The 25,032-nt window shown below is 47.9% G+C and overlaps 2 protein-coding genes across 2 annotated transcripts in view; one reads left to right on the plus strand and one right to left on the minus strand.

The window, feature by feature from the left end:
* Window positions 1-775: 775 nt before the first annotated feature.
* Window positions 776-2,193, plus strand: LOC134395052 (ammonium transporter Rh type A-like). Its single transcript, XM_063121033.1, has one exon. It carries the CDS (start codon window positions 776-778, stop codon window positions 2,165-2,167), a length of 1,392 nt encoding a protein of 463 aa, XP_062977103.1. The 3' UTR covers window positions 2,168-2,193.
* Window positions 2,194-19,604: 17,411 nt separating this feature from the next.
* The window catches only part of PRPF6 (pre-mRNA processing factor 6), a 46,910-nt gene continuing 41,482 nt past the window's right edge, over window positions 19,605-25,032 (minus strand). The window contains exons 20-21 of the mRNA XM_063147312.1: window positions 21,865-21,991; window positions 19,605-21,053 (exon numbers count right to left, since the gene is read on the minus strand). Coding sequence (XP_063003382.1) covers window positions 20,901-21,053; window positions 21,865-21,991 — 280 coding nt within the window. The 3' untranslated portion in view covers window positions 19,605-20,900. The remainder of the gene's footprint in view (window positions 21,054-21,864; window positions 21,992-25,032) is intronic.

Consider the following 25,032-nt stretch of genomic DNA (forward strand, 5'->3'; position numbering starts at 1 on the left):
CCTAGATGGTGCCAGAGGGCAAAAACTATTTCTCGGAACTTGGAACTTCCATAGAAGGCCACAGTTCTGAGGAACGCTGCTGCTGTTCTAGCTTCTTTGAGTTCTACAGCTTCAAGCCAGACTTAGACTGGACAGCTCCATCAAGTAGAGGACACCTTCAAACAGAGGACTGACCACCCTTCAAATAGAGGACACATGGCCACCGTTGACAGTTCTAACCTCTGACAAATTTATTTATTTATTTATTACATTTTTATACCGCCCAATAGCCAAAGCTCTCAGGCCTCTGTCACCTGATTGCAACTGCTATGGCAGGTATGTGTAGGAAGATATACGGGTAAAATGAAAAATGAGAAACACCTGCATACATGTCATGCTATAAACTGATTGGGTCGGATCCAGAGTAGATCTTTGGAATCAATGGGGCGTAAGTTAGTCACAGTTAACTGCAGTCCCATTGATTTCAGTGGGTTCCCTCTAAACGACAGCAAGCCCAGCCTGCCTCACAGGGTGGTTGTGAGGATAAAATGGAGAGGAGGGAGATTATGTACTCCGCCTTGGGTTCCTTAAGGAGAAAAAAGGCAGGCTATAAATGTAATAAATCGTCATCATCTGGGATCTTATTCATTGTCTGGAAAGGTCCTAAGCCAGCAAGAAGCTGGAAGGCACATCTGGATTGCGCCTGCGTATAGAGCCTGCCGATTCGCTGAGCTTGCGTTGTGACTTTCTTCTCGTTGTTTGGCTTCTTCTTTGCGCAGGATCGCCTTGGTGGAAAATGTCCAGAGTGTTCACTACCAGCCTCCGCTGCCGGTTGCCCGTCTTGCTGTTCCTCTTCCAAGGAGCCCTGCTGGGGTTTTTCATCCTCTTCGTGACGTACGATGAGCACACAGATGCCGCCGCCCAGCCTGCCAACTCTGACCCAGCTGCCAACCAGCTCTACGTCATCTTCCCCCTCTTCCAGGACATCCAGTTGATGTTGCTGGTGGGGCTGGGCTTGCTGTTGGCCTTCATGAAGGGCTATGGGGTCAGCGCCATATCCTACAACTTCCTGCTGGCCAACTTCGCCACGCAGTGGGCCCTGATCGTACAAGGCTTCGTACACCACCGCCACCATGGGAAGATCCACCTTGGCCTCTACAACATCCTCACTGCTGAATTTGCGGCAGTGACCATCCTAATCTCAGCCGGGGCCATCATGGGCCGGACAAGTTCCGTCCAGCTTCTTCTCATGGGCTTCTGCGAAATCCCCCTCTACGTGGCCTGCGAGTGGCTAATCGTGAGCTACTTTCGAGCTGTGGACGTGGGTGGAACCATCACTCTCCACATCTTTGCTTGCTATTTTGGGTTGGGTGCCGCCATTGCTCTGTACCGGCCAGGGCTGCAGCTGGGACATCCAAAGGAGACTCCCTCTTACATCTCTGATCTTCTGTCTTTGGTGGGAACCATGTTCCTTTGGGTGTTCTGGCCCAGTTTCGTGGCTGTCCTTGCCCAACCAGGGCACGCCCAGCACAGGGCTGTTCTCCACACGTGGATTACTCTCAGTGCCAGTGCCTTGACCTCCTTTGCAACCTCCAGCCTCCTGGAGAAGAAGGGTAAGCTGAACATGGCCCACCTGCAGAACGCCACGTTGGCAGGAGGAGTGGCCATTGGTGCCGTGGCAGACATGCTCATTACTCCCTCCGGAGCCTTTGTCCTGGGCATCCTTTCGTCTCTGGCCTGTATCCTTGGCTTCAAATACCTGACACCATTTTTGTCCACCAGAGTCCACATCCAGGATCAATGTGGCATCCACAACCTTCATGGCTTGCCGGGCATCATTGGGGCCATGAGTGGAATTATGGCCATCTTGCTAGTACCGGATGAGGCCTATGGACTCCAGCTTCACCAGGTCTTTCCTCCACGTGCTCCACCACTAGGAAATATCACCCTGGAGGCAACTTCAGTTGGGGAGAAATTGGTAAGGGATGCCTCCCAGCAGGCGCTCTACCAAGCTGCTGCTCTTGGTGTCTCGTTCCTCGTGTCTCTTGTGGGAGGCTACCTCGCCCAGCCACCAGACAAATTCTGTTTTGATGATGCCCTTTATTTTAAGATCCAGGAGCCGGTGGAGACCTTGAGTGTTGATTGGACAAGCGGAGACCTCCAGGTACCACTGAAAGACAAAGCTTGATAGGAAGAAGGGGCAAATGTTCACATTTCCCCCCATTCATTTTTTTTAAAAAAACAAACAAACTCAAGTTCTTTCCCTCCTGAATATGAGGAATGTTGTGAATTTTGGTAAATTCTTACCCAAAATTTCAACCATCTGCTCCAGCCAGTTGTTCCCAGTATGAAGAGGACCATGATGCACTTGTCTACCATATTGGTGTTAAAGAGGAGGACCCTGTCAGAAAAAAGAAATAAGAGGTGGCAAAAAATATGTGTGAAGCCCAGACTTTTAAGAGCAACGCACTCAAAGCCCTGAGCCTGGATGGACAAATCTGCGACATATTAACAGTTTGTTTTTTAAAAAAAAAAATCCCATGTTTTTTCTCTCCTGAATATGAGAAGTTTGTGAATTTGAGTAACTTCTTATCAAAACTGAACTGAAATGAAGTTTTCACCCATCCCTGCTTGATGGTTTGACTGCTTGTACCTACAGAGCAGAAATTTGTAGATTGCATTTGGACAACACCATAGTGTTTAGTTAACAGTCAACTCTAGTTAACAGAATCAGCTACCTAGGGAGGTTGTGGGCTCTCCCACACTAGAGGCATTCAAGAGGCAGCTGGACAACCATCTGTCAGGGATGCTTTAGGGTGGATTCCTGCATTGAGCAGGGGGTTGGACTCGATGGCCTTGTAGGCCCCTTCCAACTCTGCTATTCTATGATTCTATGGTGGATTATCAAGGAGGTTCTCCCCATACAACCTGATTATAAACAACCATGGTGTGGAGTAAGGCCAGCATTGAGTTGACTGTTAGTCAATGGTGTGTCTGATTGATACATACCCCATCCTCTCTCCCATTCTCAGTCCTCCTGCTGGTATCCCATCAGCCATTGCACGTTCTGCTACCTGGACTAGAGTGGTAGTTGTCACTTTGGTCATTCTTGCCAGGGGACTCTGTAGTCACCAAAAATAAACAACTGTGTGTGTTGGTCAACTATACCCAACGCTTGTTCAAATAAATCAACTCTGCACAGTATTACTGTATTTCTTCGATTCTAAGACGCCATTGATTGTAAGACGCACACTAATTTCAGTACCACCAACAGGAAAAAAGCTTTGATTCTAAGAAATAATAAACGCACCCGCGATTCTAAGACGCACCCCGTTTTTAGAGATGTTTATACAGGGGGGAAAGTGTGTCTTAGAATCGAAGAAATACGGTATTTGTGTTGGTTATTTCAGCCGAATAACCAAACATGGTGTGAAAAAGTCTTTACAGACAAGACAATAACCAACCATTGACTATTTAACCCACCGTTGGTTATCTTGTTATCTCAGCCTTCCTCAACCTGGGGCGCTCCAGATGTGTTGGACTGCATCTCCCAGAATGCCCCAGGCTGGGGCATTCTGGGAGTTGTAGTCCAACACATCTGGAGCGCCCCAGGTTGAGGAAGGCTGTGTTATCTGAACCCAGTCTATGAGAAACAGAGAAATTTCTCATGTTATCTCAACTTGCCACGCTGGCAAGATTGTAGCAGGGCACGTCTGTCAGAAGGCGTGCTTTACCCAAAGCATGCTTTACCCAGTCTGCTTTACCCAACCATTTTAGCTGTTGTAAGAGAAGAAATGCTTCTACCACCTTCTTATGGACTGTGCAAAAGGGCTAAGCCAAAGACGTGGCAACCAGATGCATAGAATCAAAAAAATGTGGAGTTGGAAGGGATCATGAGTATCATCTGGTCCAACCCTCTGCAATGTGCAGGAAAACCAATGAAACTATCCATGAGAGGCGGCTATCTGTCCAGCTTCTTCTTAAAAACCTCCAGAGATGGAGAACCCACAACCTCCATCAGTAGATTTTCCCACCGTTGTACAGATCTTACTGTCAGGAAGGTTTTTCCTCATATTTAATCCAAATCTAAGTAGTTGTAATTTATACCTGTTGTTTCTGGTCCTGATTTCTGCGGCAATGGAAAATAGCTTGGAAGCAACAGCAAAATGGATTAAAGGTGGAGAATTTTGAGCTATGATACTTGATAAATTATCAATGCACACGTGGAACGGGCATCATTAGAGCACAGAAGCAGGTATACAGGCAGGGAATCCCAGTCCCAAAGCAACACTAGATTCCTCAGGTCCAAATAATTTTGTTTTTTTAATGTAGAGAAAATAGCATTAGACAGGGTGGACAGAAGGTAGGTTGAGATCTACTACTAAATATCCCAGTGACGTGCAGTAGTTCAGCAGGGGTTTTGGACTCCCCATGGCTTAACAGTAGCAACAATAAAAAGGCCATTTTTCTCCCTAAATTTGGCTGTTGGAATCTAGAGGGGTGGGAAAGGAATAGATTTGCGAGTGAAAGGATTCCCGGACCAAGCATTTGCTCAGAGGCGCCTCGTTTCTCCGTTCTAGGTCGGTCTTCTTGAGTCTCCATTTTTGCATCTGGCTCTCGTTGGTGTAAATATCCCCCTCCGCGGGGATTCTAGCAGAAATCAAAGTCAATCTCACGAGCTTAAAGTGGCCCCACCACTGTGACATGGCTCCAGTTCTCACTGAAGCAGTAAGCTTGTGTCTGCTTTGTACTATTTGAGGCTGTAGATGGGGTTCACATGATTGAATGCTGCTCCATATTTTTTTAAAAATCCCTGCACACAGAAAACTAGCATGTCAGGGGGAAGGCTAAGCTACAACCGTGGGGTGGGGAGAAGGGCTAGCCTGTGCATGTATGGGCTGCCACATGCACAGGGTTAGGCTTCTACCCTCTCCACAAGCCATCTCTCAGATGAAGGGGCTCAATCAGTGCAGGCTGCTGGCTCCGATGTCAGTGGGGTGGTGAATCCGCTCCGGGTTTCAGTCAGAACTCTAAAGGAGCTCTCCAAGGTGGTCGAGCTCCTTTAATGTTCTGACTGGAATACGGACCGGATTCCCCACCCCACTGACATCAGCCTTCTATGGGCACATTGTCTCCAACTCCAACAGCCATGTTAAGTTTCAAACTAAGGGATCTTCCAAACTGCGCAAAGCTGGGTCCATTCTGTAGTTTACTTACGAAAGGAGGCGTCTGTACTAGGGCTGTGCACGGACCCCCTGCTCCGCTCCACCCCGCCTTGATCCACCTAGGGTCCACTCCGCTCTGCTGCAGAGCTCCAGTTCCGAATCGGAGCTCCGCAGCGGTGGGAGACGGCACCAGGTAAGGCCCTCCTCCCCCTTACCTGCATCCGTCGCAAGCTTCACTAGAGCCCGCGGCTCAACCAGGAACTGTAGGCCCCGCTTGCGGCCTACACTTCCGGGTTGAGCCGCGGGCTCTAGTGAAGCTGGCGACGGGCCGCGATGGACCAGGTAAGACCCCTCTCCCCCTTGCCCCCTTACCTGGCTCTGCTGCCGTCACTGCACGGGCAGCAGTGGCAGGGCCAAGTAAACCCCCCTTACCTTTTTTGCGGAGCTCCGGATCGAGGTGAAAGATCCGCCTTCACCTTGATCCGCTCCTCTGCTCCCCCGATCCTCTTCGCCTCCGCCTTAAGGGGAGGCGAAGCACCCCGATCCGCTTCTGCTTCTCTGGTCCGAGGAGAAGCAGGGCACAGCCCTAGTCTGTACGGGTCATTTCTTTGGGGAGAGAACAGTGACTTGGACAGGCAGAGACATCTGGGAACCATGTGCCTTGGCTCTTGATGGTTTGTGTCTGGCGTTTAGACCGAAGAGCTTTGGTCAACGCCGCCTTAGTTGTTGTTGTTTTTGCCCGTTCTCTTGCCATGGAGATGATGCCACGGTGGGGAGGGAAGCTTCCCACGCTTGCCCGGCACCCCAGGGATGAGTCCGAAAAGACAAATTGGCGCCCTCTCTGCGCCGCGGGAGTTCTGGGCCTTTCTGCTCCCCGGGTGGAGCCAGAAGCCACCGCTGGAAGCCGAACAGCTCCTGGAAGGCGTCTTGAGCAACTGTGTGTCCCCTCCGCTTGGCCTGACGCCGGGCGAGAGAGAATTCCCGAGCGCCGGGGCCGGGGAATCGTTAGGGCGAGTAATCACAAACAGACCCGAGCAGCCTGTGTTTGTTTTGCTAATTGCCAGAATAAAATATTGTTCAGAGCCTGACAAGAGGAACACCAGCGCTGACTTGGAAAAACATTCTCCGCTTGGAAAACAACCCGTCCCCTTTCAAAGCAGGAGGTGATGTGGAGGGCGGGGAAGCGGGGGAAGCCATCTTGCAGTGGGTCCAACGGAGGATGGACGCCTGAAACCACAGAGGTCCTCAGGAGGCCTTGACCTGGGACCTTCCAGACGTGTTGGACTGCAACTCCCATCATGCCCAGCCAGCATGGCCATTGCAGAAAGCTGCCCTATGGTATTCGGAGGTAATACAAGCTCTGTGGTATGGAGGCTGTCCCTCACAGGATGCATCTACTGTTGGTTGTAACTCAGTTGCATGTAGAAGGTCCCAGGTTCGAGTCCTGGCACCTCCAGGTAGGGCTGGGGAGAAAAAACTCCTCCCGGAAACCCTGGACAGCCACAACCAATCAGCATTGACAATACTGGGCTAGCTGGACCAATAGTATGACTTGATATAAGGTAGCTTCCTATGTTCCTATAACTGTACAGAGACTTTTGTGGCCATGTAGGCTTAAAGACGTGTCTACCACAGCTTGGCACAGAGATGCCACCCTTTATGTAGTTACAATATCTATTCCTCGCCTTTGCCAAGGTCTGATGCAATGTACGGAACTGTATATTTTGCCACCCCCAGCCCCAATGGCAGGTGCCGAAACCAGCGAGGATATTTTTCACCCCAGAACTTAACTGGAAATGATCCTACTTGATAATGCAGCATCCTTCCCCGGGACTTTGGGGTGGGATAGGGGGACGGCTTTCAGTTGGTGTCTGCCAGGAAGAGTGTTTCTTGGTGTTACTGCTGCGATACATTTTCAAACCCGAGGGTACAAAAGCTGGATGGACTGAAAGTTGAGTCTTTCTTCAACATTGGAAACGGGGCAGCCTTCTCCCCCATACCTGAAGGCAGCGGGCTAGCTGAGGAGCACAGGGCAGGCTGCACGGCCCACAAATTTCTCCTCCCATACCTCGCTGCCGCCGCGTCCCAGAATCTACCACCTGAGGCAACGGCTTCACTCTGCCTAACGGTAGGGCGAACCCTGCAACGGAGGCTGGTGGCTCCAATGTCAGTGGGGCGGTGAATTGGCTTGGGGGTCTCAGTCAGAACCAGTCCTGACCCTAAAGGTGCTCCACATGTTGAGCAAGGGATACTCCACCCCCTAAGCAGATTTACCGCCCCATTGACATCGGAGCCACCAGCCTCCACTGAGTGAAAAAGATCCCATCGTTTCCAGAGGCAATTTGTTCTTCTGTCGAAGAACTCTTGCAATTAGGAGGTTTCTACTAACATTGAGCTGAAGTCTGTGTCCTCGCAGTTGCATACTTTGGTTCTATGTGTCTCCTCTGGAGTAACGGAAAAGTCCGGTCTGATTTGTACATGGGCATAGGAAGTTCCCTGATCAACCTATCCAAGTATTTATTCTGACCTGCAGCCCTTCTCCGGCTCTCTCCCATCACTGGTTCCTTGATCCTGCTAACTGGAGACCAAGGATTGAAATAGACTTTCCACGTGTAGAGATGGCGCCCTGCTGCTCTGGACTGCCCTCTTTCCACATTCTTTGGGGGCTGAATCAGCGTTTGATTAGCCCATCTGTATGTTTGCTTTAGCAAAAGGGCACGGCCAGGAGAAAGCGGTGGGTTCATCCCATGGGGAGCCTGTTGTGACGTTCCCCCCCCCCTTTCTCCATGTCATAAGAAGTGCCATGCAAGGGTCCATCTAGTCCGGCACTCTATTTGACCACTTGGGGGCACAGACAGGTGAGATGAAAATGGACACAAGGTCATGTTTCCAAGCGCTCTAAAGGATTATGCTCAAAGTGGCTGTCCTTCCCCATAACAATAACAACAGGGTGACCGTATGGAAAGGAGGACAGGGCTCCTGGATCTTTAACAGTTGTGACAAAGAGGGAATTTTACCAGGTGCAGCATACATACAAATGCCACCTGCTGAAATTTTTCTATACAACTGTTAAAGATCCAGGAGCCCTGTCCTCCTTTCCATAGGGTCACCTTAAATAATAACCATTCACCTAACGAGAACACAGTCCAGCAAAATCTTCTGGAATTATAGCATAATAGTGCTCTCTGCCGCAGCGCCCAGAACTGTATCGATAGTTTATGAGAAATAAAACGCAGTTAACTATTCTTCATATCCAGCTGATGTCTGACCTGGTTAGATGGACAACATCCCAACGAACACATCATATGACATGTGTTCAAATGCTCCTGGCAGGTGTGTCAGAAGGCGGCACTGTGGGCGTTCCGGGTGTAGAAGTGCCCCACTGCTCCTTGATCCGGGACAGAGTCTGGCGTTCACACAGGGTGAATTCACTGTGCACTGGCCTCTTCCAACTTCTGCCTCACTCTCTTCCCTTGGGCTAGGACAGCTTCCCCCAACCTGGCACCCTCTAGATGTTTTGGGATTGGATCCAGACTGGGTCATAATTCGAAAAGACTCATTGAAATTTATGGGACCTGAGTGAGTTGTGCCTGAATGAAGTCTCATTGATTTCAGTGGGTCTTCTCTAAGTATGAGAGCCACGTGTGGAGCAGAGTGGTAAGCGGCAGTTACTGCAGCCGAAACTCTCCCCACGGCCTGAGTTCGATCCCAGTGGAAGCTGGTTCTCAGGCAGCCGGCTCAGGTCGACTCAGCCTTCCATCCTCCCGAGGTCAGTAAAATGAGTACCCAGCTAGCTGGGGGAAAGGTAACCACGACTGGGGAAGGCAATAGCAAACCACCCCGCTACAAAGTCTGCCAAGAAAACGTCAGCGAAAGCAGGCGTCCCTCTAGGAGTCAGCAATGACTCAAGTGCTTTGCACGAGAGGTTCCTTTCCTTTTTTCCCTCTCTAAGTATGACTAAGTTTGGATCTACTCCCGCGCCTTCTCCCTTACCATCCTGCCCACTCACTGAGGTTGTCGGAGGGCGTGCTCCTGATGGTTTCATGTCGACTCCATGTGGCCCAACTGGAATCCACCAGAAGAGCATTTAGTGTAGTGGCTCCTTGTCTGTGGAACTCCCTGCCTCTGGAGGTCAGGCAGACACCACCACTAGGCTGCTTCCACTAGGCACCACCTCAGGAAGACAACTCTGTTTCGGGAAGCCTTCCTCAACTGACCAGCCACAGTTTTTCTGGTTCCTTTGTTTGTAAATTGAACAATTTTATTTGCTTTTTTCTAGGGTGACCATATGAAAAGGAGGACAGGGCTCCTGTATCTTTAACAGTTGTATTGAAAAGGGAATTTCAGCAGGTGTCATTTGTATATATGGAGAACTGGGGTGAAATTCCCTGTTCATCACAGCAGTGAAAGCTGCAGGGGCCCTGCCCTCTTTAAAATCTGGTCATGCTAGTATAGCTCCTGCAGCTTTAACTGTTGTGATGAAGAGGGAATTCCACCAGGTTCTCCATATATACAAATGACACCTGCTGAAATTCCCCTTTCTATGCAACTGTTAAAGATACAGGAGCCCTGTCCTCCTTTTCATAGGGTCACCCTATTTTTTCATCTTCTATCTTTTACTGTTTATACCTATGTTCACTGCTCTGGAATCTGTATTAAATAATTGAGCCGTATATAAATATTGTAAATCATCAATCAGCAGCATCATCCCCGGCCAATATGGCCAATGGTCAGAAACGTTGGGTGTTGTAGTCCAGCATATGTGGAGGGCACCGGGCTGAGAAAGGCTAGTCTAGGAGAAAACCTGCTGCTTTAAGAGCCCTCCCACAGAACTGTCTAGAACCCCGTTAATAAACCAGGGGTGTCATTAGCCGCACCTGTATGGAGTTTGAATTCAGTTGTTAAAAGAAGAGATTCAACGAACAACGTACCTATAAAGAACGCAGCACAGTGTGGGTAATGGGGTTGCTCTCAGCCTGCAATAGGCTTAGGGTGACCCTATGAAAAGGACGACAGGGCTCCTGTATCTTTAACAGTTGCATATAAAAGTGGATTTCAGCAGGAGTCATTTGTATATATGGAGAACCTGGGGAAATTCCCGCTTCATCACAATAGTTAAAGCTGCAGGACTGTCTTTTTTGCTAAGTGTAAGCCGCTCCGAGAGCCTTTTTTGGCTGAGGAGCGGGGTATAAGTATGATAAATAAATAAATAAATAAATAAAAATACTGTGACCAGATTTAAAAGAGAGCAGAGCACCTGCAACTTTAAGTGTTGTGATGAAGAGGAAATTTCACCAGGTTCTCCTTATATACAAATGACACCTGCTGAAATTCCCTTTTCAATACAACTGTTAAAAATACAGGAGCCCTGTCCTCCTTTTCATATGGTCAACCTAAATAGGCCCTGATCCAAACTGACATTTTTTTCAGGTGGAGCCCAATGGATTCTCTCCGCCTTTCCTTTGTTCACACACCTGCCTCCCTGCCCTCTCTTGGCCTGTCCCATCCCGCCCCATCCTGAACGGAATTCCTCTTGTCTGTCTGGAGCCAGGGAAGGGACAACAGATGGACTCCCTCTGACCGGCGTCAAAAACAGGACTTTTTGCAGAGACATGAAGTCTTCACCGCTACTTCTGCGCCATGCCTTTGTAGAATTATAAAGCTGGGTGGTGAAGCACAGCGGCCATCTAACGTAACATCTCTTTTCAAAGTCAGGGCAGTTTATTTTTATTTAGAAATGTTTATGCTGTCCTTTAGCTGTTGATGTTTTTTTTTTTAAAAAAAAAAAAACCCTCCCGTAGTGCCTAACAAATCGCCTAAAAAGTTTTATTTGGAAATGTTATTGGAGGGCAGGGTATAACTCCCTCAAGTAAATACAAACAACAGCATCACAAACAAACAGGGAAACAAAACAGCTCAACTATAAAACATAAAAGTCATGGCAGCAGAGTTACAGCCAGAGTTCTAGGAGGCCTGGGAAGCTGAGAAAAGGATTTTGTCAGGCCGGCAACAAAGACGGAAGGGGAAAAGAGATGGCAGCTTGGAAGCCATCTGCTAAAAGTCCCTGGAAGAGGGCCCACAAAGTTGATCCCATCCACCAGCCAATATACTTGCTTTTTTGACGCTCATTTTTTCCTCTGCCCTCCCGATCCTTTCCCCCTCTTATGTTGTGACTTTTTAGATTGTAATTCTGTGGGCTGGAACTGCCTTGATTTTATTGATTGCATGTAGGCCACTCTGGGAGCCTTTTTTGGCCGAGAAGCAGGAGAAGAATGCTTTAAATAAATACAAACACACACACACCTCTCTCTGCAATCCATCTGGATGGCGATGCATAACCAGCGAAGAGCAGGTGCGCCTCGAAAAGGTACCCCCAGAGCAAATGTTTCCAGATGGCCAAAGTGAGCGAGACGCTCATGTTATGGTTCAAGCCTGCCTGGAAATGGCCTTTTCTGCATTCCACCCCACCCCCCCAGCTCTGCAATCTCTCTTTTGAGAATGACATGCCGTATTCCAGATGTGGTTACACTGAAAAGGGGCTTTCCAGTGACTACGAAAAAACCAGGTGGATGCAAAGGCCTTGGAAGGCCTTCTTCCTGGGCCTTCCTGAGGAAACACACACACACGCCCCCGCCCGCCTCCACCCCCTATCCCTAAATGGCTGATCAGGGAGGAAACTCCTTTGCTGCCACCTCTCTTCGCTGCTATTTTTGTGTGACTCCCCCCTTCCAGTTTCCTTCTTCCGGTTGTTTTGCTGCGATTCCCTCTCCTACTTCACCCCTCCCGCAGGCTTTTTCCTCTGCTCTTTCCTTCCTTCCGTCTTTGCTTTCCATGCCCTCATCCCTCCGCAGACGCCCGGTGACATTGTTTCTCCCCCAACGATGGCCGCGGCCCCGCCACCGCCCGGTCCAGGCCAAATTCCACGATGCACAGATGAAGGGAAAACAAAAAAGAAGAGAGGCTCCTGACCAGATTCTTTTAAAATCTGAAAAGCAGCAACTGAAGGGGTAATTGGGAGCAAAATAGCAGCAGAAGGGGGAGATGGCTCAACCCTTTCTCTGCCTGTTGGAAGGGGCCTACAAGGCCATCGAGTCCAACCCCCTGCTCAATGCAGGAATCCACCCTAAAGCATCCCTGACAGATGGTTGTCCAGCTGCCTCTTGAATGCCTCTAGTGTGGGAGAGCCCACAACCTCCCTAGGTAACTGGTTCCATTGTCATTCTGCTCTAACAGTCAGGAAGTTTTTCCTGATGTCCAGTTTTTCCTGATGTCCAGTTTTTCCTGATGAAGGGCTTTCTGTGAATTTTTCGGAATGTTTTTCAAACTACACATAGAAGGGTGTGCGTGTGAGAGAGTGTTCTCTCTCTCTCTCTCTCTCTCTCTCTCTCTCTCTCTCTCTCACACACACACACACACACACAGGGCAGGTAGAACAGGAACTGATTTCCAGGCCTTCTGCAGAACCTATGCAACCACAATGAAGGTCACCCATCCCTTCCAGAGGACGGCCTAGAATCTGGCACACACATTTCAATATGGCCTGGCCCGGCCCAGCTCTTGTCCCACGTTCAAGTATGGATTCACAACCACTGGGCTGGTGGTCACAGGAACAGGATGATAGACCTTTGTTTAACTGGCTGTTGGGAGGCTTTGAGCTTTTAAAATCATTATAATTGCATGTAACACGGATCACAGAACTATACGCCTATGGATTTCTGGGAAGAGGGGGAAAAACATGCCTCAGAAAGGTAGTGGACAGCTCAGCGTTGCCCCCTTCTGTCCAAATTGCAACAGACAGCTCACTTCTTCACTGAAGGAGAATTGCAAGGGGAAAAGAGGCAGGCAGGGCCGGTGCTACCATAGAGGCCACTCAGGCGGCCGCCTAGAGCACCAAGCTAAGAGGGGCGCCGGGCACAGCGCAGCACTCACATGTGTTGGCTGTGAGCCGGGTCAGCCCAAGGATTCAGCTGGGCCTGGGCAGGCAAGATGGCGCCCCGCACCCGCCCAGCTGAAGCGAAGCCAGGGACGCTGGGGTGGGGTGGCGCAGCTCCATGTTTGGACTTCCAGAATGCGCCCAGAAAAGAGAATGTATAGGTGAATGGGGTGCATAGAGTCTTTGAGTGAATGCATGTGTTCATGCGTGTTTGTTTGGAGTGAGTGATGCTGAGTGTGTGTGCACACGCGTGTGAGTTGGGGGGGGATGATTTGGAGGTGATATTCCTATTAAATAATGCATTTTAGACCCATAGACGTTCCTTTCCAATTTGTTTGCTATAATTGGCATGACGTATTTCTTACAATTTAAAATTAATTTAGCAGTTTCAAGTTTTGTGCTTCTTATTTTTTCCAGGAAACATACGTTCTTAAAAATGAAAGTTGGCATTTTGGGGGGTGGGTGGGGGTGAAAGTAGCTCACTTTGCCTAGGGCGCAAAATAGTCTGGCACCGGCCCTGGAGGCAGGCAACCCAAAAAGTGTGTAATACCGAACAGAGAAGCCGTTACGGCTGGACTCGATGGGCCCCTTATAGGCCCCTTCCAACTCTACTATCCTATGTTAACTTGTAGAAAGAGTAACTCTTTAAAGAAAGTCAGCTGTGAATTTATTGCTAAATGTCTGTATTAAGGCAGACCAAATAGGTGGAGCACCTTGACCCGACATTCAGTGGGTTGTTTAGTTCCGAATTAAGTGGTTTTTTTTAAAAAAAGTTTATATCCCATCTTTCAATCCCATTAACCCCAAAGTGGCTTACAAGCAACAGGGTAACACACACACCAACCTGTGGGGTCCGATCTGTCGGTCTTCCTGGGAAGCAGGGCGCAACAGTATTTTTGAAGGCAGAGTAATCATAATCACTTTATGGGAAATGGTAGAGAAGGTGATTCGCGTCTACCAGCCCTGATGGTTGTGTGCTTCCTCCAGTATCTGTGCACCAGTTGCTGGGGAACATGGGTGGGAGGGTGCCGTTGCACCATATCCTGCTTGTTGGTCCCTGGTCGACAGCTGGTTAGCAACTATGGGAACAGAGTGCTGGACTAGATGGACCCTCGGTCTGATCCAGCAAGGCACTTATGTTACGATGTCATTTCAGGGGGAGTGTAGCTGCTTTGGATGGAGAAAAGCCCAGCTTCCATCTCTGGCATCTCCACACAGGGGCGTGCGAAGCCTCCCATCTAAAACTCTGGAGCACCCTACCCCAACCTTGTGACCTCCAGATGTTTTCGATTACACCGCTCATTATCCCTGGGGCTCAGCCACTCCGGCTGCTGCCTATTTGGGGGTACGCAGCTACCTCTGAACCTTCAGCTTTGATTTCAGCAGTGTATAAGATGTCCACAAAAAAGGTGAAAAGAATACCAGGTGAATTATAATTGCTGTCTGGAGAAAATTGAATAATTGTGGGGTTTATTTTAAAAAGAAATCCCTATTCTCATGGTATATTATCATAAAACTTAACACTGACTTCCACAACCTGGTGCTCTCCATGTTTTGGATGATGACTCCCAGCATTCCTGACCACTGCCCATGCTGGCAGGGGCTGATGGGAGTTGAAGTCCAAAACATGTAGAGGGCATCAAGTTGGGGAAAACTAGCTTAAGAGATCTGCAAGTCATTCCCCCCTAATCCCATGAAAAGCTTCCACCCTCCTTAGATTTCAGCAAAGGCCTTCTGAGGTCCTAGAATGGGCCATGCCAAAACAATCCCTTAGTTTTGTGAACTGCCCAGAGAGCTTCGGTATAGAAATGTAATAAATAAATAAATAAATACATTTATACGCCACTGAATTGGCGAAGTGGGTGAGGATCTTTCACATGGCTTCATAGAATCATAGAATAGCAGAGTTGGAAGGGGCCTACAAGGCCATCGAGTCCAACCCCCTGCTCAATGCAGGAATCCACCCTAAAGCATCCCTGACAGAGGGTTGTCCAGCTGCCTCTAGTGTGGGAGAGGCCACAACCTCCCTAGGTAACTGGTTTCATTGTCGTACTGCTCTAACAGTCAGGAAGTTTTTCCTGATGTCCAGCTGGAATCTGGCTTCCTTTAACTTGAGCCTGTTATTCCGTGTCCTGCACTCTGGGAGGATCGGGAAGAGATCCTGGCCCTCCTCTGTGTGACAACCTTTTAAGTCTTTGAAGAGTGCTCTCATGTCTCCCCTCAATCTTCTCTTCTCCAGGCTAAACATGCCCAGTTCAGTCCTGCTGTGGTTTCTGGGAATGGTTTCCTAGCCACTTGAGAGCCACGAACATTGTTCAAATTGACAACCACTCGCATTTCTACATCTCTGCATGCTAATGACGATCCAGAGCGTTACAGGGGAAATGGCTCCCTTCGCTCTGGATGTCGGCAAAAATGCTCCGATGTTATTTGGGTTTGTGCGGTCTCGCATGGCTTTGTTTTGAAGGCCTGCCCTGTGGTGATCACGTGGCCATGAGCAACAGCTGCAGCTCAGTGGCAGAGGGCAAAAAAGGAGAGAGAGACTCTCACGGTAAAAGTGATAACAAAAAAAGGACCTAAGAAGCATCTGAAGAACAGTGGCAGAGGGCACGATGGGTGTGCAAAAGGTCTCTGGTTCAGTCCCTACCAGCTCTAGACGGGGCTCCTGTTCAAGACGTTGAAAAGCTGCTGCCAGTCAGTACAGACAATATTGACAGGCTGGTCTGACTCATTGTAAAAGAGATTCCTATGTTCCTAAAACTCCAGTGAATTCATTGCAGAGGATAGGGAGATGGAATATATGTGCATGTGTCCGTAAACTCAGTAGCTGAATCTATAGTTGCGGGACGATACTCAACGATGTTACTATTTTTCCTTTTCTTTTTTAGGAATGCATTGTTTCAAACTGAGCCACAATTCAAGAAATGCAGTGCAGCTTGCCACAGCAATAGAACTGGGCTCCGTTGGCCCAAGCTTTGGAAATGTGTCAATGATTAGAAGCCAACATTATCCCTTAGGCTAGGGTGACGCTAGGGAAAGGAGGACAGGGCTCCTGTATCTTTAACAATCACAGAAAAGGGAATTTCAACAGTTAAAGCTGCAGGAGTCTTGCCCTCTTTTGTATCTAGTCACTCTAGCATAGCTCCTGCAGCTTTTCACTGTTGTGATGAAGAGGGAACTCCACCAGGTTCCCCATATATACAAATGACACCTGCTGAAATTCCCCTTTCTATGCAACTGTTAAAGATACAGGAGCCCTGTCCTCCTTTCATATGGTCACCCTATTTTTTCATCTTATTTCTTTTACTGTTTATACCTATGTTCACTGCTCTGGAATCTGGAATCTAGCTGTACGTGTGTAGGGTGACCCTATGGAAAGGAGGACTGGGCGCCTGCATCTTTAACAGTTGTATAGAAAAAGGAGTTTCAGCAGTTGGCATTTGGATACAGGCAGCACCTGGTGAAATTCCCTCTTCATCACAACAGTCAAAGCTGCAGGAGCCTTGCCCTCTTTTGTATCTGGTCACACTAGGCATGGCTCCTGCAGCTTTCACTGTTGTGATGAAGAAGGGATTTCACCAGATGCTGCATGCCTACAAATGACACCTGCTGAAATCCTCTTTTTGATACAACTGTTAAGAGATACAGGAGCCCTGTCCTCCTTTCCATAGGGTCACCCCACTTTAGCCCAGGAATGGGGAACATCTGTCCCAGCTCCTCTTATCAGGCTAGTGAAAGCCTCTCTAACGCTGACAGGGGAAACCTGCTATTAGGGAACTAGAGAAAGGAACTCCTTTGCTCCATGCACGGACAAGCACAGAGAAATCGCTTCTGTGCACAGAGAAAACAACTCCATTGACATCAGGGGGTGATCCAGTCCCTGCCGGGGAGCATCCCACGACACAAGGCGTCTGCCAGGGCTGGAAGAGTTACCCACCCCTTCGTTAGCCTATTTATTGGTGAGGTTTGGCTAAAGGTTGGTAGAGAAATAAATCAAAAAAGTAATTTAGCCTATTGTTAGATTGATTCATTGCCCTGCCTATGATTTGGCCCTCGATATATGTTGGAATTTCAACACAAAAGGATGCTAAAGGCAGGATCCTGTGTTGTCCAGCTCAACACAGGCTTCAAGTCCTTCACAAGAAAGCACCGACACACACAGAGTGACGGAGACCATACTGTGGGAAAGTGCAGCTCCCCCTTCCCACCAGCAGAGGAGGCTGGAGGTAAATAAAACTCTCTTTCAAAAACCAGAACAGAAAGATTTTAAACGAAACTCCGCTAGAGAAAAAGGCTTGGGGTTTGAGACCACACTGCCATATTGAAGCTTTGACGCAAAGAATGTCCAAGAGGAGAAACTCAAGAGCAGCCCAGCAGGAGGGCCGAAGAACCACGCGTGGTACTCAAGTTCTATCTACTTAACTCCTGTAGTCGCAAATCAACCTGCTCTACCCTGGCAATTGAGGTCACCCAATGCGGACTACACCGGCCTTCCCCAACTGGTGCCCTCCACGTGTTTCAGACCACAACTCCCGTCACCCCTGACCATGGCCCAATCTGGATGGGGCTGATGGGAGCTGTACTTCGAAACATCTGGAAGGCACCAGGTTGAGGAAGAATGTAAGAAGATCCCTGCTGGATCAGACCAAGGGCCCATCTAGCACTCCACTCACACAGTGGCCAAACAGCTGTTGACCAGAGAACCACAAGCAGGACATGAGTGCAAAAGCACACTCCCAACCATGTTCCCCGGCAACTGGCGTGTATACGGGCTTACTGCCTCTGATACTGGCTCTATAGCAGCCTTCCTCAACCTGGGGCACTCCAGATGTGTTGGACTACAACTCCCAGAATGCCCCAGCCAGCCGGCTGGGGCATTCTGGGAGATGTAGTCCAACACATCTGGAGCGCCCCAGGTTGAGGAAGGCTGCTCTATAGGCTGGCCTACACGTTGGCAAGCTTTTCTCCACGCCGGAAGGATGAGAGGCGTTTGTTCCTTTATTTTGCACACAATTGCCAAGCACACAATTGTTCCTTTATTTTGCACACAATTGTCTTTCCGGGAACCATTTTTTCAAGATTTCCCCCTACGAGTTGTGATTTTGTACTCCCAAATTTCTGACGCTATATAAAATGGTGGTGGTGGGGCTTTGACATTGCATAAATTTGCCTAAAAACTCCCCCTCCCTCAACCCCCCCCCCGCAAAATAAATTAGGGGGAGAAAGAGCCCAGTTATTTGCTGAAGTTTTTTTGTGAACCGCCCAGAGAGCTACGGCTATTGGGCGGTATAAAAATGAAATAAATAAATAAATAAGTTAGTATTTTGGTTTGCCTTGGCTGTTCAGCCTTAGCTTGCTTGAAATATGGTATTGCCATTGGTACACATCCTATGCATGTTTAGACAGAAAAATTCCACCACTTCCAGCATTCCCTAGCCAGTAGCGTTGGCAGAATAATAGAATCCTAGAATAGCAGAGTTGGAAGGGGCCTACAAGGCCATCGAGTCCAACCCCCTGCTCAATGCAGGAATCTAATGTAGGACTTTTGTGTCTGAATAAGCATAGGGTTACACCCTAAGAGAAGAGTTTAAAGAGAAGAAACAAGGAAGATGTTGCAGATGCCACAATGTAGGTCTACGGCATGGCTGAGCATCTGTGTCTCCCTGTCCCACTGAAGGTGCTTTCAACGACAAATGGATTCAGGGCAGATCAAAGGGAGAACTTCTTCACACAGCGCAGAAGTTAAACTATGAAATTCACTAGTACAAGATGTGGTGATGGCCACCAATTTGGATGGCTTTAAAGGAGGGTTGGATAAATTCCTGGAGGAGAAGGCTGTCAATGGCTACCAGTCCTGATGGCTATGTGCTACCTCTAGTATCAGAGGCAGTAAGCCTCTATGCATCAGTCGTTGGAGAACATGGACGGGAGGGTGCTGCTGCAGTCATATTGTCCTGCTTTGCTGGTCCCTGGTCGACAGCTGCTTGGCTACTGTGTGAACAGAGTGCTGGACTAGATGGACCCTTGGTGTGATCCAGTACGGTTCTTCTGAAGTTCTTATAGAATCATAGAATAGCAGAGTTGGAAGGGGCCTACAAGGCCATCGAGTCCAACCCCCTGCTCAATGCAGGAATCCACCTAAAGCATCCCCGACAGATGCTTGTCCAGCTGCCTCTTGAAGGCCTCTAGTGTGGGAGAGCCCACAACCTCCCTAGGTAACTGGTTCCATTGTCGTACTGCTCTAACAGTCAGGAAGTTTTTCCTGATGTCCAGCTGGAATATGGCTTCCTTTAACTTGAGCCCATTATTCCGTGTCCTACACTCTGGGAGGATCGAGAAGAGATCCTGACCCTCCTCTGTGTGACAACCTTTTAAGTATTTGAAGACTGCTCTCATGTCTCCCCTCTATCTTCTCTTCTTATGGCCCCCACCCCATTCCCAACCTACATTTTAAGTCAAATCCAAACAACTATCCTAATCCCTCAAGCAAGGGTCAGCACATGAAGATGAGAACAGAGCCAAAAAAGTTACCACAAAACAGGATTGTATTTTACAGCTTCATACTATGTACAATCATTGGTTAAGAGAGGGGTGTGGGTTTTTTCCTCACCAAGAGGCCATGCAGAAGCACATGGATATATCTCCTAATACACAAAAGACACTTTGCATTAACTGGCATTGGGATCTGGGAACGGCTTTGGTGTGCTGGGGGTGAGAGGGAACTGAACAAGGAGTCATGCTGGGAATGCATTTTTAAATATATCCATCTACACTGAGAAGATTTTCACACAAGACTTCAGCCATGGACCCCTATGGCTAAACCTAATCTCTCTAAAGTCCATTTGACACCTGCTCTACTCCTGCTCAATATTTCGTGGCATTTCTCTCCTTATAAGACATCGCTTGTTTTTAAAATTGTGGAGAGAGAGAAAAAGTTAAACTGATAAATATCGCAACTTATTTTTCATTTCATCGAAGGCCAGGGCAACTAAACCTCATCTACGCATTTTGACAAGGTTCTGTCCTAACTGACGGAGTAGAGCACTCCTAATTGAGCCCATCCTGAAAGTCAACATCTTCAACTTTGTTCCTGCTGCCATTCCTCCCACCGTCTTCGATGGAGCTTTGAGCAATTGTAGCCTCCCAGGCCTCTACCTGGTTAGGTGTCCACTGTAAGCCTACAGCGATTTCAATCTCATGGTTTCTCACGAGGAACTCTGAAACTTGTAGCCTTGTTATCCCTAGCCTATTCCTCACAAAAAGCATCCTCAGCAAGTTTGGAAAACTATAACTTCCAAGGGATCCCTGCGGAGCCCCATAACCAACTGGTTTTAAGCCATTTTATATTTTATTGTAGAAAAATAGAATGTGTGCTCTATGGGTTGCAAGCTACTAAATGACCGGGAGATAGTTCTGTTCAAGACACAGAGTAGACAAATTGAATATTAGAAAGACGAAAGGCTCAAAAGGATGGCCCGTCTGCAGGAGCTTTTCATTACAACAGGACTTTGTAAAAAAGCAAAAGCAAAAATGCCTGCCAACCAACACTCCAAAAGTTCTTGCTGTTCTTAACAATTTTGGAACGTTCTGGCATATTAAGCACTCTTCCATACAGGTGCTAATTTTGCAATTTGCTGTTGTCAGCACAATGCACAGAAGCGCCGGAGAGAATGCTTGGCTCTCCTTCTAAATCTGACCAGGAAACCTCAAAGTCCTTACACAAGCTACAGCTGGAGCAGACGACGTCCAACATCCGAGCGCTTGAGGAAAGAGGCTGGGTCCCATCACACGTGTCCCAGACATGGTTCGACACAGCGGGCGCTCTAGAAAGTATTCTTTATCTTGGCTGCCACCAGCACCAGGATCTCGCCAATCTTGCTCTGCCAGTTACTGATGTCCTTGGAGACCTCGCACCACAGTTCTCCGTGCCGTGGCTCTGCGTTTTCACAGCGCTTCCTCGCCTCTTCTTGCTGCTCCTACATGGAGGAGAGAGAACGGCACAGGGGTGACCTTAATCTTTTAGCTGAGAACCCTACTTAAGGAGAAGCGCAAGACGTTTACTCGGAAATTTAAGTCCCGTGTTCAAGGGGGCTCGCTTGCCACTAAGTGTATTTAGGACTGCAGCCTAAGGGAAGCACAAGTCCCTTCACAAACTCTCCCCTTCGCCCCATTTTGTGAGTGCATCTTTATTGGGTGCACCTTTCCTATTAATCCCACAGTCCTCAGCTGTATCCAGGCACTTGAGGAATTGATTCGCAATGCTGAAGCTGATGGAAAATTCCACATTGCTCTTCAGCAAATTGCTTCCCTTGTATAGAATAACAGAATCATAGAATAGCAGAGTTGGAAGGGGCCTACAAGGCCATCGAGTCCAACCCCCTGCTCAATGCAGGAATCTTCTCTATCAAAGAACTTGGGGATTAGTAGCCACAGGTCCAATCCTGGGCACTGTTAGAAAGGCCTCCGTTAGTACAGGGAGTACTGCTGACAGACCAAGTGGAGGGATACCTCCATGAGTTATGAGGATGGGAGGAAGCTGCACCCTTCAAAAAGGGCTCTTCAGGCATAAAGCAGGTGAAGAAGTTTCAACAGAATCCTGGCCCAGCCTCTCCTGAACCCCCTTTCCACAATCCCAAGAAACCTAGAATGCAGCCCCATCTCAGCTTCTGCACATTTGCAAACGGGACAGCAACACGACCCTGTCCCTGCCTCGCTGAAGTTTCCCAAATCAGCAAAGCCTCTTCAACAGGTCCCGTTGAAGTCAGTAGATCTCTCCCGTCAAGTTACCTCTGTGCCGTGCTGAAGCTCAAATTTGTAGAAGAAAGCCCAGGCGTCCCCCAGATCAGAGTCTATCTTCACTGTCCGATGGAACCACTCCCGAGCCTTGGTGATTTTACGCTCGCTCCAAAACAACCTGGGCAGAAGAAAGTTAGGAAAGAGAGGATGAGGTAAAGAGAGCAATCGTTGCTTTCTGATGATATATAGCAGTCTGGGCATTTGTCTTGACAAAGTACTAATTCACATCCAAGGCAGAGGGGGAAACTCTGGAGATGCGCCTCGGATTTTGCCCTTCGCAAGGCGATAAAACTGCAGAACCCAAAATACCTTTCATCTTTGCACAGAGATGCTGTTTTAGGGAAAGAAGCAAACCATGTGTGTCCAAGCCAAGACGAACTTTTCTTGGTTTATTTGCTCAGTGCTCAAGGACCCTGCAACACCCAATCCAATACTTGCCCAGTCCCACAGTCTCATGCAAAGCACAAACACACAGCCCAAAATCAGCCTTCTCCCAACAAGCACAATGATCAGGAAATGGAAGACTGTTCGGTTTACCCATCGGGCACAGGGCCGGCTGCTCTGCAAGCCGCCCTGATATGAATGTGAGCGGCACAAGTGGCGCGCTTGGCGGACTATATGCAACGTTGAAGTTTACAGCCAATTTAGATCCCATCCTCCAAAGAGCGCAGCTGTCAAGTATGAAATTCCACCTGCAAAGCAGCCAGTCGAGGACTTGGGAGCCCAGCTGCAGAGGGAACCCAAGGACTGAGCCAGAACTCATGGGCTGAACTCCCCAGGATGCAGCTTGCACTACTCTCCACAGGTCTTAAAGTTTGTTGCTTTTTCACAGGGGCCAGTTTCTGCACATCACAAAGGAGGCTCAGTCAAGACCCAGCAATTAACATTAACATTCAAAGCCCTAAACGGCTTTGTATTAACATTCAAAGCCCTAAAAGGCTTGGGGCCAGGTTATTTGAAGGAATGCCTCCTCCCATATGTACCTGCCCAGCCCTTAAGATCATCCACAGGGGTCCTTCTCCGTGAGCCCCTGCCGAAGGAAGTGAGGCAGGTGGCTACTAGGAGCAGGGCTTTCTCTGCTGTGGCACCCCGGCTGTGGAATGAGAGGTTCGCTTGGCGCCTACATTGTTATTATTATTATTATTATTATTATTATTATTTATTTATATAGCACCATCAATGTACATGGTGCTGTACAGAGTAAAACAGTAAATAGCAAGACCCTGTTTTCCTTTCGTCGCCAGCTGAAGACCTTTTTATTTTCTCAGCATTTTAACACCTAATTTAACTCAAATTTAAACTCTGCTGTTTTAATCTCATATTTTAACCTGTATCAATTTTTGCTGTGTGGTTTTATCCTGGTCGTGCTTTTTATATTGTATGTTGTATTTGTGTTTTTAAATTGTTGGTTGTTTTATTATGCTCTTCATGGTTTTAATTTTTGTGAACCTCCCAGAGAGCTTCGACTATTGGGCGGTATAGAAATGAAATGTAATAGATAAATAAAAATAAATAAATAAGCAATTTTAACCTGTTGTCATTTTAACGCTGTTGGGCAGGCCGAGCTGTTCCGCTACATACATTTTATGCTCTGGTAAACATGAATATTGCTAAACTTTTAAATTGTGACGGTTGAGAAAAGGAGGAAGCACCACCTGTAAGATTTGCAGGGTGTAGCGCCATGATGTTGCTGAAAGCTATTTACAGGGCTCTGTTGATGATCAGGGGTTGCAACGTAGGAGGGCCAGGACAGCGACCAAGACAATGAAACATTGCTTGGATGACCATAGGAAAAAGCGAAGTGGCTTCCCTTAGGGGGCTGCAGAAACTGTTGCCCAGGGCTGTTGAAACTTCTGGCTTACTTTGTTTTAATCATGTATGCTATGTTTTTAATGTGTTTTATATTCATTGTTGTTCCCTGCCTCGATCCAAGTGGAGAGGCAGGTAAGAAATATTATTATTATTATTATTATTATTATTATTATTATTATTATTATTATTATTATTATTATTATTATTATTCCTATGGTGAATTTAATTGCTTGTTTTATAGCTCCTGAAGGAGACATCTTCTCTGAAACACATAGAGCACAATAAATTTTCTTCCTTTCTTTGAGCACCAGAGTTTGCCTCCTCCTTCGTCGTTACTTTGAAATCCCGCAGATGCAGAAACCTACGAATTCATCTCCAAAACAACGATCACAGCCGTCTTGAAACGGTCTACCTTCAGGAATGCATTTCCACATTAACTTGTATGCTGAGGAACCCCAGAGGATCCTGTGCCACATTCTAGAGGTGCACACTCAGTCATGTGGAGCAATGCTGGCCAGGCCTGTTGGCTTTTGCCACACTCCACCTGAACCGAGTGTCATACAGAGCACGCTCAAAGCTCCCCTGAGCATTGCAAGGAAACGGGGGTGCGGGTGAGGTTTGTGATGGGCAAGTTTCTCCATTACTGATTTTCTGTTTGAGGAAACCCTGGCAAGCATTCCAGGAACTACTGAAATCTCTGGAACATAGATTCAAAGCCCCTACAATATTTGCTACTACTTGGCACGTCAGTTGGCCAAAGCTCCACAAATTACGTCTGGGCTTGGTAGCCAAATATTATTTCTAGTATCCAGCAAAAATATAGTAAAAGTGTCTCTGAACCCGTGCAGCATGCCTTTCCATTTCCACCCAGCAAGTGGAAGCCTGCCTCTCCCACAGAATTAAGAAGAGTTCACAACAAAGAGGGCACTGCCCCCCCCCCCACAAAAAACCCCACCCTGAATCCTTTGGATTTTTCAGCCTTATTCTGAAAATTAAACATTGCCCTCACTTCCCTGGCAAATAGCGGATTTCTTTTAGATTCCTCTAAAAGAAATCCACTCCAGAGTTTTCTTCCCTCCCTTCAGCAGCTCCCCTTCACAACCCAGACTTTTGTTGTTATTGTTGTTGTTTATCTCAATCAGCCTCCAGAGGAGGAAACAACGGAGGGTTGGTCTTCTTTCTGATGGAGAGTGGAAGAGAGAAACTAGCTGCAAGTGGGGCTGAGAAAAGGAAGTAAAAGGGAGATTTGAAATTGCCCTCTGCCTTCTCCCATCCAGTCAGTTAATCAATTCCTGCTTCTTAAAAGGAAAATCTACCTGCAGTTAGAAGGAAGGCAGCACAGGAGCT

This window comes from Elgaria multicarinata, chromosome 1, assembly GCF_023053635.1.
Source record: "Elgaria multicarinata webbii isolate HBS135686 ecotype San Diego chromosome 1, rElgMul1.1.pri, whole genome shotgun sequence".
In the NCBI taxonomy this organism is placed as follows: domain Eukaryota; kingdom Metazoa; phylum Chordata; class Lepidosauria; order Squamata; family Anguidae; genus Elgaria; species Elgaria multicarinata.

Bases quoted from the DNA above. Each gene is read 5' to 3' on its own strand.
- LOC134395052 (XM_063121033.1), top strand. From the start codon at position 776: ATGTCCAGAGTGTTCACTACCAGCCTCCGCTGCCGGTTGCCCGTCTTG.